This window comes from Ylistrum balloti, unplaced genomic scaffold (assembly GCF_031769215.1).
Source record: "Ylistrum balloti isolate Yb309-2 unplaced genomic scaffold, AGI_CSIRO_Ybal_v1 Utg370006, whole genome shotgun sequence".
NCBI lineage: Eukaryota > Metazoa > Mollusca > Bivalvia > Pectinida > Pectinidae > Ylistrum > Ylistrum balloti.
In genome coordinates this window covers 2,341,479-2,358,226 of record NW_026782081.1, presented here as the reverse complement: position 1 = coordinate 2,358,226, position 16,748 = coordinate 2,341,479, and the positions used below count along the sequence as shown (strand labels likewise).

Sequence of the window (16,748 nt, the reverse complement as noted above, 5' to 3'; positions counted from 1 at the left end):
CACCTATTGATAAAGTCATCAACCTGTATACCAGTAGTCAGTATGTAAGGTGGTAATTCGTCCTTCCACCTATTGATAAAGTCATCAACCTGTATACCAGTAGTCAGTATGTAAGGTGGTAATTCGTCCTCCCACCTATTGATAAAGTCATCAACCTGTATACAGAGGTCAGTATGTAAGGTGGTAACTTGTTATCCCACCTATTGATAAGTCATGAACCTGTATACAGCGGTCAGTATGTAAGGTGGTAATTCGTCCTCCCACCTATTGATAAAGTCATCAACCTGTATACCAGTAGTCAGTATGTAAGGTGGTAACTTGTTCACCCACCTATTGATAAAGTGAAAAATATACACTACATTATTGTCGCTGAAACATGTTTTTAGGCTAAACGTACTTAGTACGCATAGCCTATTGCGACGGCCTTTCAAACAAAATTTACCGATCCTGGCCTTCTCATTGGCTGAAATATCGAAAAGAGTTAGAGCCCTCTAGCGGCAATTTTCTGCGTAAATAATGCCGTGATTTTTCAAATCGCTATCTTAAAAGCATCCAAAATTAGTTTATGTTTTTAATAACAATACGATTACTATATTTTCTCATTAGAAGCGTAAATGAAACGCGGAGCTCTATAAGTACGATATAAGCCTGAACTCTGGATAAAACAACTACCTTAGAATAAGCATAGAAAACAAGAAAAATGACCGTAATTAGTAATCCCATGTAGTATGCAACATAAAGGGTAAAATTTAGGTGTTATTGTATACCGTGTATTTTATTCAAAACACCAATAAGTTTCTTAATATATTTTGGAATATTATAATTATTTTTTTTAAACCCGCTGGGATACACATTAAAAAATGTCGTTGATTTTGCAGCGAAATCGAAGTTTATAGTAAAAAAACCTGTATCAAAGCCATGATTTGTTTGGCAGTGTTAAAACAGATAACATTAATTTGAAACACCGGGATATCATTTCACGTAAAAACAATATCAAAATAAACAAGACTGTTTGGTGATTTAAAATCTGCATTAATGGCACTGAAAAGTATATAAAACAAAACTATGAGATATTAAGCATCATACTTTGTGTATCATTAATAATGATCGGAACAACATACTTCATTTCTTTTCATGAAACTTATTTAAACTAAAAGTTTTGAATCATTAAGTTGTGATTTTTTGCGAGTTTAAAGCAATAAATCTATTTCTGTTTCATTCCTTTTTAACTCATATTAAGTGTTGCTTTTTTTGCATAAAGACATTAAACCTTTAATGAATACCATAAATATCCTAAAACTGCCTACACACTCAGTGAAATCTTTACAAATTTATGCCAGATAATTAAAAAGTTGGTGTAACTGGTATTTCTTTCTCAAAATCAAAAACTATTTTGGAATGAAAATTAATAAAAATAATGTTAATTAAATGTCTGGGAAAACAACTCGACAAACATTATAAAATACAAGTACATAAAACACAAAGTCATTAATTTCATATGTTTTATAAAAAAACTATTCCTTAATTGTATCATATTGTTACTGGTGATCGTCTTCATATTGCAGCATGTTTCCGTCTGGTTGTGATAATGTACACCGGTATTGTTATGTTAATCTCCATTAATATCACTATCTTTAAGGCATCAGCATGCAGAAGAAATGAAATGAATAATTATAAACGAGCATCTGTAAAGAACTATATCTCACTTAATTAATCAAAAATATAAATAAAGATGGTATTGGTTTGTGTGTCTTTTGTCATTTGTTTTTTTCTATCACGAGTATAGCGTTATATATTACTGATATACTGTCTATTATGCACACCAAAAACAAATACTATATATTACGATTTTGGTATTGAGCTGTTATAAATTCTCAGGCTACACATGAATTACTCGAAACTACTCTGTCAGCCATGGTTTGATGAATTTTTCAAACACCATCCGGTTCTTTATCCAGTTTGTGTGTTGTACACCAGGTACGATGTAGGTATAGATGTCCCCACGTGCATCCAACGTCTTCAATCCGAACGAATCTTGCTCATAAAACTGGAAAAGTATACACAGGATAATTGCATATATTACAAAATCATAACTAAAGGAAATTAAAAATATAATTAATAATAATAGAAATAATAATAAATAACTATTGTACATGTAAGAGAACAGCTGAACATTATATATGCACCAAACCTGAAATAGATACCTCATGTTGATGCACTATGTTTCGCCATTTAACGGTGGATAGTGAAATGTTATTGAACAGATTTTCTCTCTGCACCTGAAATCCTATACACTGTCAGATTTATTTATTAGTGTTGTTGATGTAGAGTTTAAAACTCAACCGAAAGTTTATTGATGTGTCATCCTTTGTAAATCATGAAAGGGTTGTTTCCAATTGGGTGAGAACATGTTGTGCATATGTAATGTTATGAATGGATTTGTATGTAATGTGTTTTATATATGTTCAGGTATTTTCTATTGTGTATCAATGCTATGCGACTTATACTAAACAGTGTTTCAGGATAAAATACAGTGTCAGTGTAAGGATAAAGTTTGAATAAGTGTCAGCAAAACAGGAGCATCATTCATCAAAATAAAAACAAAATTTTAATATACAGCTTACTCTACATCAAATCATTTTTGAGGGAACACCCAGCGTTTGATTTTGTTTATATATAGATATGTTTCATTCTATCATATCAGTTTTTCTGAAAACTAAACTTGATTTTTCTGTAAACATTATAATTAAAACTCAAGATAAAGTCGATATCCAAATCACCAAGACCACTTATGCGAGATGAAGGAGTTGTCTCCCTTTATCTTCTCTAGAAACGATACGCAAATATTTTGAGAGACATGTTATTGATAGATAAATTCACGAGTTTCATTATCTACAAAAAAATTCTTAAATTTCTTAAAATCTTAATACAGTGACGGATCTTTTCATTAACATTACAAACCTTCTGTTCCTCACAGTGGTACTACTGTGATGTTGTATTATTTACACCACAAACCTTCTGTTCCTAAATTTTACACAAAGTTTCTTACGTCTACAAAAAAAATCTTAAATTTCTTAAAATCTTAATACAGTGACGGATCTTTTCATTAACATTACAAACCTTCTGTTCCTCACAGTGGTACTACTGTGACGTTGTATTATTTACATTACAAACCTTCTGTTCCTCACAGTGGTACTACTGTGACGTTGTATTATTTACATTACAAACCTTCTGTTCCTCACAGTGGTACTACTGTGACGTTGTATTATTTACATTACAAACCTTCTGTTCCTCACAGTGGTACTACTGTGATGTTGTATTATTTACATTACAAACCTTCTGCTCCTCACAATGGTACTACTGTGACGTTGTATTATTTACATTACAAACCTTCTGTTCCTCACAATGGTACTACTGTGACGTTGTATTATTTACACCACAAACCTTCTGTTCCTCACAGTGGTACTACTGTGACGTGTATTATTTACATTACAAACCTTCTGTTCCTCACAGTGGTACTACTGTGACGTTGTATTATTTACATTACAAACCTTCTGTTCCTCACAGTGGTACTACTGTGACGTTGTAATATTTACATTACAAACCTTCTGTTCCTCACAGTGGTACTACTGTGATGTTGTATTATTTACACCACAAACCTTCTGTTCCTCACAGTGGTACTACTGTGACGTTGTATTATTTACACCACAAACCTTCTGTTCCTCACAGTGGTACTACTGTGACGTTGTATTATTTACATTACAAACCTTCTGTTCCTCACAGTGGTACTACTGTGACGTTGTATTATTTACATTACAAACCTTCTGTTCCTCACAGTGGTACTACAGGAGCTATGTCCCTGTACCTTGTGATATAGAACCATACTTAGCATTACATACCCTTTGTTTTTCCATTGGCACTACTGTATCATTAGCGTCGTAAAATCCAAAGTGGCTGTGGAAACAAAAGGATCATCATTGTTAATATAATGATTGATCCAGTACATGTCGTTTAATTGATTGAATTACATTATTCAATCTTTCGTCCCTCTGGAAATTGCTAGTTATGTTAGAAGCGAGGAGCTACATATCGGAAACATAGTCAACAACTCCATAATTAAGCATAATTCTTTATAAATGATTATGAAAACGACACAATAAAATGGTAGGGATGATAAATTTAAAATTCAAGATAGCTTATATGCACAGTCAACATGGTGTTTATAAGACGACTATGCTGAAGATGTCAAATTAAGTTCACTTAGCATGTATTACATGTGTGCGTGCGTGTGTGTGTGTGTGTGTGTGTGTGGTGTGTGTGTGTGTGTGTGTGTTATTATTATTTTCGAAACGTTTCCAAATTAATTGAATGAGTTTGTTTGGTTTTTGAAGAGAAAATACTTAATTAAGTAGATTTTCATTTCATTTCTAAGTAACAGTTTTCATTGTAAAAGACATGGACTACAGATTCATTGAGCCAGTGTGACCAGCATGTTTATCCATTTAATTTAAAATATAACAAATATGTTATTGATATAATGTTACTCCCTACATGGATGTTAAGATTAGTATAGAAGGTATTATTGTATTTATGAGATCTATAGATAAGTTCGTAGTAAATACCTTGACTGCCATGGAGTGATGACACCATCGTCAGGACCGCCAATCATTATCAGCTTCTTTAACCGTAGGAAATTGTCTTTATACACTGTTCAAGAGAGAAAACATGTATAATCTACACGTAACTTATAATATATACGAAATCACTATTACCGGAATCGCCGTAAGTCAATTTCAAACTGCCACAGCATAGCCCAAGTGTTTTAATTACCGTATTTAATTAGTATTATGATTGCGACTTGTAAATAAACAATGCGCAGTGGAACGGGATCAAATTCACCTATATTAATTGTCCTAGTAATGGCTTCATTCTGTAGTTAGACTTTAGACATAGAATATAAAAAATGTCGTCACGCAACACGTAATACAAAACTATGTAAGGCGATACCATTACATCATATAAACCAGCTAACTTAAGAGAAAATAGTTTTGTTTCGAGATACACACGAGTTAGCTCCCTTGTATCACTATCTGTACGTACTTGTTGCATTAGGCGTGGCGGTGTCGTTGTCCAACGCTGCTAGGAACTTGTTATGTTGCTTGTAAAGTGTCTCCTGGTGTGGATCTACATGTGATAATGTGATAATGGGTCTGTTCATTAAGACCTAAAGCATGCCATGATTAATTGATAATAACAGATTAAATAATTCATTGAAGAAACGAATTCGAAATCAGCAAATTTAGTGATAACTGCAAATATATGTATAAGCTTCCTTGTTGATAATGATTTAACATGTACTTATTGTACACTCCTGTCAGTTTACTTCTCGGGGAAGTCGGCGGGGAATTTTAGTTCCTTTTTAATAAACCAACATTTGAAACTCTGATGATACATTACTCGAGGGAAAATAGATAAAATGTACGATTATTTGAACCCCTCAGTTGAAACACAAACGTATAAGAATACTGAAGATTATGTATTCAACAAAATCCTAATACATTACCATGCCAGTAATTGGCAATAGACCACTGCTGTCCCGCTTGCGTGTAGAAAAATCTGTTTTATTTAAATCAATAAACAACATCATATCAACGCCAATACGATTTTTTGCTTTCTTTCCTTTTTAAAAAATTGTGATCAAGAACCTTCTGTTATAGACAGACCATTTCTGTTACAATGATAACTCAAAACTGATCACAAGGATTGCCTTATGTATAGCTAAATGTAGTCAACAACAATGGACACTTCATATGATTGGAAATTATTAGTAACATGTTAACGTTCACTAGTATTTCTAGAAGTTAGTAAATGTAAAATTTCCATCTAATTCAAATACCTAACTGTCGTTTCCGACAAACACGTTCACGACATGTTTAAAAACTCGGTTCACATAAGTAAATTGTACTAACTTGTAGACGTTCTGTTTCAGGTAGTTTGGGAAAAAGTACTTCAGATACATCGTGTCTGGAAAAGTAGCCCACATGTTAGAATTTACATTGCAAGTAGTGAATAATGAGATACAATGAACATTTCATTACATCTTTCACACATTCCAATGTATGCAGTGAAGAATTACGTATAGTAATTACTAGATGCCGTCGTCTTATTACATCTGTACACACAGTAAGATTTTACTCAATTCGTCATTCAACGATATAATTTTTGGCATGGAAATCTTTTCGATTTCTTGTATACAGTATTGGTTGCTTTTACAACCAAATTGTATTGATAACTGTATTTCAGAAAACAAGAACTTGTTTTACCCATTTAATCTCAATATTGATAGGCCAGAACTTCAATGAATGTTTTGATAACAGTTCTAGTAGCTTAAAACATGACCATGATGGCATTTAGATGTGGATATACAGTTTATAAGTACTACATAGATAACTGATGATATTTTGGTAAAATACCTCCATATTGTCCTGCTTGTGGTGAACTAACGGAGATGAAGTTGTTAACGTTGTGAGGAAGAACAGAAAGTAGTCCGCGGCATATCAATCCGCCTTAGAAAGTAGCACAGGATAAATATATCATATTTAGCAATAAGTAGCTTTCATGTTTTTTTATACAAAATATTAATTTGTATTCTGAATATTATTTTGCATTATCTAATTTTAATATCTCAATTATACCTTTGCTAGTGAAACATTCACATACACATGGAGATATGTAGACTTAAGACATCGTTTATTTCTCTAAATGTTCATAGAACAACTATGTAGTTTACGTTTGCATCTACTTGAGATAATTTTCGTTTGATTTAGCTTTACATGTCATAAAAGTGTATATACTAGACAAGATATAAAGAAGAAAAAAAAAACCTTGTGAGAAACAAATGAGGTTAACTCCATCTGGGCTATTTACAAGGCTGTCCCTGACCATTTCCTTTATGGTGTTAATCTGTGTCCACATGGGCACCACGCTTTGTAGATGGTTAAAGGCATTGATAGACGTGACGTTCGTTCCTGGGAATGCCTTTCATAAAAAAAAAAGCACATGTCACACTTCAAGATTCCTTAAGATATTGCAAGCAGACAACTTTTCTCATGAAATTGACAAGCTGGGAGTTTAGGCATGAGGACAGTGTATAACCCGTATTACTTACATGGAGAAGGAGCAGATGCATGTTCTACATATATACAAAGTATTCTTAACATACACAATACGTATTATACACCCTCTCTCTCACTCTCTCTCTCTCTCTGTCTCTCTCTCTCTCTCTCTCTCTCTCTCTCTCTCTCTCTCTCTCTCTCTCTCTCTCTCTCTCTCTCTCTCTCTCTCTCTCTCTCTCTCTCTCTCTCTCTCTCTCTCTCTCTCTCTCTCTCTCTCTCTCTCTCTCTCTCTCTCTCTCTCTCTCTCTCTCTCTCTCTCTCTCTCTCTCTCTCTCTCTCTCTCTCTCTCTCTCTCTCTCCTCTCTCTCTCTCTCTCTCTCTCTCTCTCTCTCTCTCTCTCTCTCTCTCTCTCTCTCTCTCTCTCTCTCTCTCTCTCTCTCTCTCTCTCTCTCTCTCTCTCTCCCTCTCCCCCTCTCTCTCTCTCTCTCTCTCTCTCTCTCTCTCTCTCTCTCTCTCTCTCTCTCTCTCTCTCTCTCTCTCTCTCTCTCTCTCTCTCTCTCTCTCTCTCTCTCTCTCTCTCTCAACTTGTTATAGCTACTTACATGTACGTGCAATACAATAAGTTTAAATCAAAATCATGAAAGTTCTAGACCTGATTTAGACCCTGATTAATATAACGATGAAAAGGCAGCTCGATGATTGATAAATATTTCGAATTTAATTATTTTAGGAATATAATGAAAAATATCCGAGGACATTCGTGACGTCATTAAACTTTAAAACATCGGCAGTGAATTTGTTATCTTCAACTGAGACGAATGAGAAAACAACAATTTTGCAATGGACCAATGAATCAAAGTGAAATTAGTGAGAAAAATAACAAAGTTGGTAGTGTTGATCGGTTAGGTAGTAGTACAAACAAATACATGGATGTATATATATATATGCTAATATGACCATTATTGAAATCATCAATAAAATATTGTTATTGATTTAGTATAAAGAATATTCTACATACCCTACATACTTTGTTGTCATTTCTAATAATTGTTCCGTGACCGTTGATTACAGATTCGGATTCATTCATTTTACTCAGTCACGCGTATAACGTGAAACAAGAGGTCATATTACAAAGTAACAAATGAAACATGGCTGGCACATTAAGTTTTGGCTAATTACATAGTAATACATGTATCCCTAAACACATAAGCTCGGTATTGCAGATGTTTTCATATGTCTGTTCCTGTTTAAGTTGTATGAATATGATCAGTGAATTTTAAAGATAAAAATCCACCAGGTAAGTCCGAAACACATGTTGTATCTTGTATCTTTCTTTATAGAGACTTCTATTTATGAACACAAAAATGGGCACTCAGTGCCATACAATCTGGCTTATAGATATGAGATAGCTCAGTGTTATATCGGTGACATTTATTTCCAATTGTAGTAATTAGAATGATAATAAGCGGCCACGGTAGCTCATGTGGTCAAATCATTGACTTATATAACCTCAGACGAAGTTTACGGTTTATGTCACGGAAAGCTGAGAAAATGGCCGGTCTGTGTACTGACGTGACTGTGTCTGTGACAAGACTCCGTATACTGTTTAGTGAGGTATTCATTTGCTACCTTAAGGGGACCCGCTTCAGAATGAATTTTGCTATTCAATTGATGATAAAACCAATAAACAACTTAATCGCCTGATTTGGTACATCAATCATCCATAAAAACCCAATACTAACAGAGGAAGGTAAGCATATTTGATACGACTTTGGATTCTGGTAACTGCCATAATCATTATAATTTCCCTCTCATTCCACCATGTATCTGTAACTAACATAACATCCACATATTACTGGTTATCATTTTCCATTGTCTGTTTATGTAGTGAGGTTTTGGATCATTATTTAACTGAGCGACTTTAAGGTTTTATTTCCTTTTAAAAACCGATGAATGATAAATATACGATAAGTTTCATTCATAGCAGCCTTGTTAAACGAACAAAGAACTAGGTTTTTTTTATATCAATTGTTTTTTTTATATCAATTGATATATGAATAATATTAGGTTAGCTAATCAAATGAGTTTCCTCACGTGAATTGTACTGAAGTAATATAGAACTTAGGCCTTGAGATTCATATTAATCAGATAATGTCACTATCTGGCAAGAAACATAATCAAGAATCTCATTACAGCTTCATTTCCTTGTATCATGATAATAACTAGAAGTATATTGTATACCAAACCAGATACAATGTACCTCCTCCACGAATCCTCTCAGTGGGTCAGCTTCATCAGCAGCAGCTACGATCCCGTGCATAAACACAATTGGCTTGATACCTTCAGCATGAATAATTAACGTACAAAATATTGACACAAATAATAAAAACTGTGTCTCCATATTGAAAATCTGCTGTGTATAACGGTCACCTTATCGTACAATGTTTCTGACCCCAATACCAAAACCAGATAGTGACAAGAAGGTTCTGCTACCAATACCATTTTTGATATATAGGTCATTTTGTCATTCAAGACCATCCCACATGTAATTCTGACCGTATACACCGTGTGGGAATCTTGACGATTATAATTTTTATACTGTTGATAAATTGTTGCATTCATTAACTTAAACAACCAATTAACACATATTCATTCGTATTTGATATTTTAACTGGTAGATTAAAACATAGTTAGTCGTCCTTTCGTTTAACCTTGTTAGCTGTATTTTATAAATTGCCCGGTCATCATGAATTACAGATAAACGTATATCAGGAACACGTGATTTAGAAAATCATAACATCGATACAATTTTTCCCTGATATTCTGATTTAATTTTTTAAACACTGTATAAGTTAGGAATTTCGTTTGTAATTAGAGTAGTGTAAAGTTGATAAAGATATAGTTTGAAAAGCAAGATTTTAAAAACTTAATATCACGGCAACGACAGATTAAATGACATGTAATAATAGAATTGAAGAAATGAAGAAATCTTGTTAAAGTTTCTTTTCAGAGATTTATAAGTAGTAATGTCCAACAAAGTCATTAGTATACAAAGGGGAACAATCGTTATAATGGTGTGGTTGTCTTTCTTTCAATATGACGTCGATTTTACCAGAATTTGTCAGAACAGGTCATAAATTCTTTAACAAGTAAAATTAATTTTCAGCTCTTCTAACGATAGGTTGCCTTTGTCTAATAAAAGTTCCATCTCCTTCAGCATGAAATCGAGACAACTTCTTATCATTCACCAGTATCTACTTGACAGAAACGGCCTTTCTCCAGTCGGTATAGCCGATTTCATTTTTGTTTTTTATTTTTATTGTGAACTTTACTTTCTGTAGCACCACCCCTAACATCACTACTTATCTGCCACTGTTGTTTCTACATCCATGCCTAGGATATGAATAACACTCGGTTGCGTCCCTTCCCATTGTTACTCAAAGGGTTTTATCTTAGTAATGTGGCGTTGCTTGCAGCACTCAAGGACCAAATGATGTTCTCACTATTTTGCTTTTAGGGGATTCGGTATTTTGTCTGTTCATATTTTGCATTAATTTCCGAGTGATTCAGTTTGAATTACGTTTTTTCCTGTAAATGTTTACCATCGTAATCCCCTTTAGTTATGAAACATATCAAACAATCAATATACAGGAAACATCGATATCAGATCATACTGCTGATAACACAATATATAGGAAACATCGATATCAGATCATACTGCTGATAACACAATATATAGGAAACATCGATATCAGATCATACTGCTGATAACACAATATATAGGAAACATCGATATCAGATCATACTGGTAACACAATATATAGGAAACATCGATATCAGATCATACTGCTGATAACACAATATATAGGAAACATCGATCATACTGCTGATAACACAATATATAGGAAACATCATCACATACTGCTGATAACACAATATATAGGAAACATCGATATCAGATCATACTGCTGATAACACAATATATAGGAAACATCACAATATATAGATATCAGATCATACTGCTGATAACACAATATATAGGAAACATCGATATCAGATCATACTGGTGATAACACAATATATAGGAAACATCGATATCAGATCATACTGGTGATAACACAATATATAGGAAACATCGATATCAGATCATACTGCTGATAACACAATATATAGGAAACATCGATATCAGATCATACTGCTGATAACACAATATATAGGAAACATCGATATCAGATCATACTGGTGATAACACAATATACAGGAAACATCGATATCAGATCATACTGCTGATAACACAATATATAGGAAACATCGATATCAGATCATACTGCTGATAACACAATATATAGGAAACATCGATATCAGATCATACTGGTGATAACACAATATATAGGAAACATCGATATCAGATCATACTGCTGATAACACAATATATAGGAAACATCGATATCAGATCATACTGCTGATAACACAATATATAGGAAACATCGATATCAGATCATACTGGTGATAACACAATATATAGGAAACATCGATATCAGATCATACTGGTGATAACACAATATATAGGAAACATCGATATCAGATCATACTGGTGATAACACAATATATAGGAAACATCGATATCAGATCATACTGCTGATAACACAATATATAGGAAACATCGATATCAGATCATACTGCTGATAACACAATATACAGGAAACATCGATATCAGATCATACTGCCGTTTTTAGGAGATAGACATTCACATGCATATCTATCGGAATTTTACTAACAATTTGATCTCTTATTTCTATGTCTTTACCAATTTTTATAGTGTTGGAAACTCAATGAAAACTTTCACTAAGTCTGTAGAATTTTCTATCATTGGCTACAGACGGACTTCTCTGTTCGCTTGCGGTAAATTACATAAACATGCATTACTTTTCAATAAAGCGTTATCACAGATTATCCCTAATGAAGGGAAATTGTCCATTTTCTACGGAATGCATACACCCAGCAAGTATCTCAAGCTTCCTTTCCCTTTCCTCAATTTACCATTTGTTGCTTGAAAATAAATAAATTTTCCAGGAAAAACCAGTACATTGATAATTTCAAATTCTGTAATGACATTGGTCCGCTGGGAAATTGTTGCACAGACCCATATTTTTCTGTTATCAATATCCATTCGGAATATGAATTTTCACCCTTTGCATATTTGTACCTCTTTAAGCGACTATAAGGATTAGAACATGTCCTAAACACTATATTTTCTATGAGTATGTTACAAAACTAACACCTCCTCTTTATTACTCAAATTTGACACTTGAAGATTCGGATAGAAAAGAAACAACATGGTTGACAAGAACTTCACGTACATGAACATACATTGAATGCCAATGTTTATAAATGCAAAGAGAACTGTCGTACTCGTGACGAATTCATCTGAAAACTGCAAAGACGGCGTTTGATTTCAATGTTCACGTCTACATGTATGAGGTAAATGAGGTGGATAGAAAAAGTACCCCCCGAACCAAACTAACTGCTCTTCAGCGCTCGCTGTGACGTCATCATTGTAAACTCGCCCCTCATAGACATTGTCACTTCCAATTAGCAGTTAGAGAGTGACAACTGTATCTAAAACACGCGTGTCTTTTCACATTACAACGTAATTCATGGAAGTACCATATGACCTTGTCACGTGATCAGTCATGTGATCTGTTCAGCTTGTTTCCTAGTAAATCGGAAAAGTTTTCAGATATAAGCAGAGGTTAACAATGTTTCAACTTCGAAAATATTATCAACATACCGCAAAGCTGATTTCACATGCGCGTAGATCGCTTTATCTTAAGTTTATTTCATGAATCCACAAGACAAATAACCCGTTTTCAGAGTATGAAATCTTCAGTGATAGTTGTTTTAAACGAATCCTTTAAGATTCATTTGTACTATCCGTAAAATTCCATACATTAAGATACGACATCTTCTACACGAAACAAGAGATAATGACATAATTTCTCCCTGAACATCCTCAGATTTGCATAACTCTGTCTCGTGTCCCTCAAATTAATATACCTCCTCGACGAACCCTCTCAGTGGATCAACTTCCCCGGCTGTGGCTGTGATTCCATGCATGTAGAGTATAGGTCTAACGCTTTCGACATATCTAAGTTGTGTACAACACACTGTTATAAATAATAGTGACATGTGCCGTGTTGTCATGTTGTCCAGAAGGTGTGTGCAACGGTTGTCCTTATCTTCAGGCGATACTGACCCTAATTGTGAAATACCAAAACTGGATAACGATAAGAGGAAGCTCTCGTTTTCTCTTTTCTGTTTAAATATCACCGTTTAAAAAAAATCAATAGATGTATATTATATTTATTTCCTGCATTTTAATTCTTGCAGTATTGTATTAACATACTTGATTTCCCATTCCGTATTTTTTAAATACCTTAAAAGTCGTTCCTAAAATTTGCTTATTTCCCGAGTTAGTGTGGACAATTTCACTAAGCACGGCAAGTGGGATCACACATAAAATCAAGATCAACTTGTAGTAAAAAACAAAGAAGATTCGGATGCTTTCCAAACGTCCGTTTAGTGTTATAGCGAATACGGATAGACTGTAGCCAAACTTCGAAATTTCTACATTGAAACGCTGATAACAACCATTTCACCACAGATGACTTGACTCTCAATGCTTGAAGCAAATTACTGCAATAATCAGCACGTGTCTTTTATGACAGTATTGTCTTATTAGAAACTAACCGTCAGTAATTAATCAAAACGTTAATACCTAGATACAATATTGTTGATTATTCAAAAACGCTGATCCATTTTCATAAAGAAATATCGTTATTTGTAATTGACGTCATTTAATGAAAGTGATATTATAATCATACAAGTGATGATACATTTGCAATCAATTAACATCATTCAGCATGCTCCTTTAATCTAAAATTCTAAATAGAAAGTTTATTATTTCCCTTCTTAAGTGAGTAATATTTTATAAAAGAAAACTGACATATTCGGTTACGTGTATAATAAGACAGACAAAAGCTATTTTAAGCAATGTACAGATGTGATGGACACGGCAATGTCATACGAGTTACATTTTCCCTTCTTTTTTGTTTTTGTTTTGTTTTGTTTTTGTTTTTGTTTTTGTTTTTTTTTTTTATGAAAAATATCGTGTTTGCTTCATACGGGATATTATACAACCAAAAAATACGAAATCTGCAAAATTGTTATCAAGACAAGCAATGTTCTTATACACAGACAACGCACGTGTTCATTTTTGCGACAAATCACAATCGAGGTCGGGCTTGTTATAAGTATACACTTGCCTGTCCTTATACACAGACATCGCACGTGTCCATAATTACGACAAATCACAACCAAGATAGGAACTGTTGTGTATAGACACCTACCTGTTCTTATAGACAGACATCGCACATGCGCATGATTATGACCAATTACAATCAAGATAGGAGCTGTTATATGTTTTCACCCGCTTGTCCTTATAGACAGACATCGCACATGTTCATTAATGCGATAAATCACAACCAGGTAGGAACTGTTATAAGTATGCACGTGCCTGTCCTTATACACAGACATCGCACATGTGCATATGATTGTGACAAATCCCTTCACATTTATGTTACACTATTATACGAGTTTGAACTACCAACACTTTTTTTCAGTATCGACCGCCATTACATACCATGATAAGGACAGTAAACTCCGAAATCATATATTGATACACTACTACTGATTCCATAAATCATTATTTTTTTCATTTCATAGAAAAAATTCTATCGCAAACGTTTCATTCGTGATATGCATGACAAGTTCCTAATAAATAGCAAATATTAAATATTCATAGCAGTGCTCATAAAATGTATTGGCAGTGTAAACCATTAAATGATTCTGGAAAACGAGATCGCATGTCATGTAAGTCACAAGGATAGATCGATAAACTGATAAATGACATATATCAAAATACCAGTTATCAAGCAATAAAACAAAACAATAATGAAACAAAAGTGCAGAAATCAGCTATAAATTTTCTATAATTTCCTTGATATCCATCAAATCACGCGTTATAAATCATGTACGAGGCTAAAACAGAAGGACGATATAATAAAAACAGTACGCTATCAACAAGGTATTAAAATTCACAGACTCTGTGATATTGAAAACAAAAACAAAAAAAAAAAGGTTTGATGTTTAATGCTGAGATCACGATATCATCCCACACAAACAACGTTTGAACTACCTTTTAACAATGCCATAATTTCTACTTTTATCAAAGGTTGCGAGGTAAGATATTTATAAACAACTTACATTAAAATCAATATTTCACATAATAAAATGAAATCATTGAAAAAAAACATGTGGTGTAAGAGGACGATTAACAAGAATGTGTTTGCCACACTAAATGTAAAATTTCTCTCAAGACAGATTCCGGAAGGTGTGATTTTCCAAACCATGTATGATTTTAAGAGACAGGTCAGTCATTCTTCATGCTAAACACAGCATTTAAAAGTCTTATGTCGACCGTTACAACCTGTCAGAGTAGAAATTAGTTTCTGGGGAATTATTCTGTTGTCAATCAGTTGATTGTATAAGAAATAGTACCTAGAATTATATATGTATGTGTTCTCCTTCCATTTATAGTTAACATAACTCCAAGTTTCCAATATGGAAAATTAACAGAATTTCGACTCTCAAGAAAACGACTTAAAAGTCGTTAATGAAATTTGATACTGTAGTGACACAACATTTATAGATAATAGAACCCAGGACACATGTGCACGTGCATCTCAGTTCTTGTAGATCATGTAGCTACTGTCCATTTGAGAACTTGTATAATAATAAGACATGTAAACAATCGATAATTATAGTGTGGATCCACTGGACAAAATCAGAACCCAAAGGCAATGACTACAGGAAACATGGAAACATAAAAAAATAAATAACACGACATTCAAGCTTGAGCTAGCTGCTAGCGCTGCCTTGTTTGACACATACTAGCAAATCCTATTTAATAAACCTAGCGTTACATATACTGTATGGAAGACTTCTGGATTATAAAATGATTATAAAAAATTTATCGAATAAAGTTCATTGTGTGTGTTGTTTCCACCCCCTTCATTTATCATTCTGATCACTTTCAATAGTGGTAAAAGCCGTCATGTTAAATAGTGATATTGCGTCATTTAATTACTCCCTCGGGTGTCAACACGACAATAGGTTATCAAAAGATTTGACATTGCATTCAAAATAGAATGTATGGCATTCCATCGTCAAAGGAATAGGGTTTTGAAATTCATTTCGACAGTGTTTTTTTTTTTATTCGAGTCGGCAGAACTATTTTAATAAAACATTATCTGCATATTGATTTCAACACAACACAAATAGACAATGAACACACTAATGCTGTCTATTTTGCCGAGCTCTGTAGTTGTGTTTCATAACAGTTGTGGTTAAACGAATATCGTTCTATTTTTACATTTGAAATGTGAAATAAGATAAGAAAATAGATATAGCGGATAGAATATAGAAAAGACATTTACTTTGAATGTCAATCAATATATCGGACGGCCTAATTGATCCTCTATGGACCGTGTTGGTCGTTTCTCTGTTGTATGC

At 33.6% G+C, this 16,748-nt stretch overlaps 1 protein-coding gene across 1 annotated transcript; it reads right to left on the bottom strand.

Moving 5' to 3' along the window:
• Window positions 1-1,900: 1,900 nt before the first annotated feature.
• LOC132548177 (lysosomal thioesterase PPT2-A-like) lies at window positions 1,901-9,516 on the bottom strand. Its single transcript, XM_060211999.1, has 9 exons — window positions 9,376-9,516; window positions 6,885-7,038; window positions 6,474-6,566; window positions 5,970-6,024; window positions 5,564-5,616; window positions 5,101-5,184; window positions 4,623-4,707; window positions 3,900-3,954; window positions 1,901-2,047 (listed from the first exon to the last, which is right to left on the bottom strand). Exons 1-9 carry the CDS (start codon window positions 9,514-9,516, stop codon window positions 1,901-1,903), a joined length of 867 nt encoding a protein of 288 aa, XP_060067982.1.
• Window positions 9,517-16,748: the final 7,232 nt, after the last annotated feature.

Coding starts and splice junctions, on each gene's coding strand:
- LOC132548177 (XM_060211999.1), bottom strand. CDS start 9,516: ATGGAGACACAGTTTTTATTATTTGTGTCAATATTTTGTACGTTAATT. Junction 6,567..6,884: donor CCTCATTTGTTTCTCACAAG/GTTTTTTTTTTC, acceptor CTACTTTCTAAG/GCGGATTGATATGCCGCGGA. Junction 5,617..5,969: donor CTGAAACAGAACGTCTACAA/GTTAGTACAATT, acceptor TAAATAAAACAG/ATTTTTCTACACGCAAGCGG.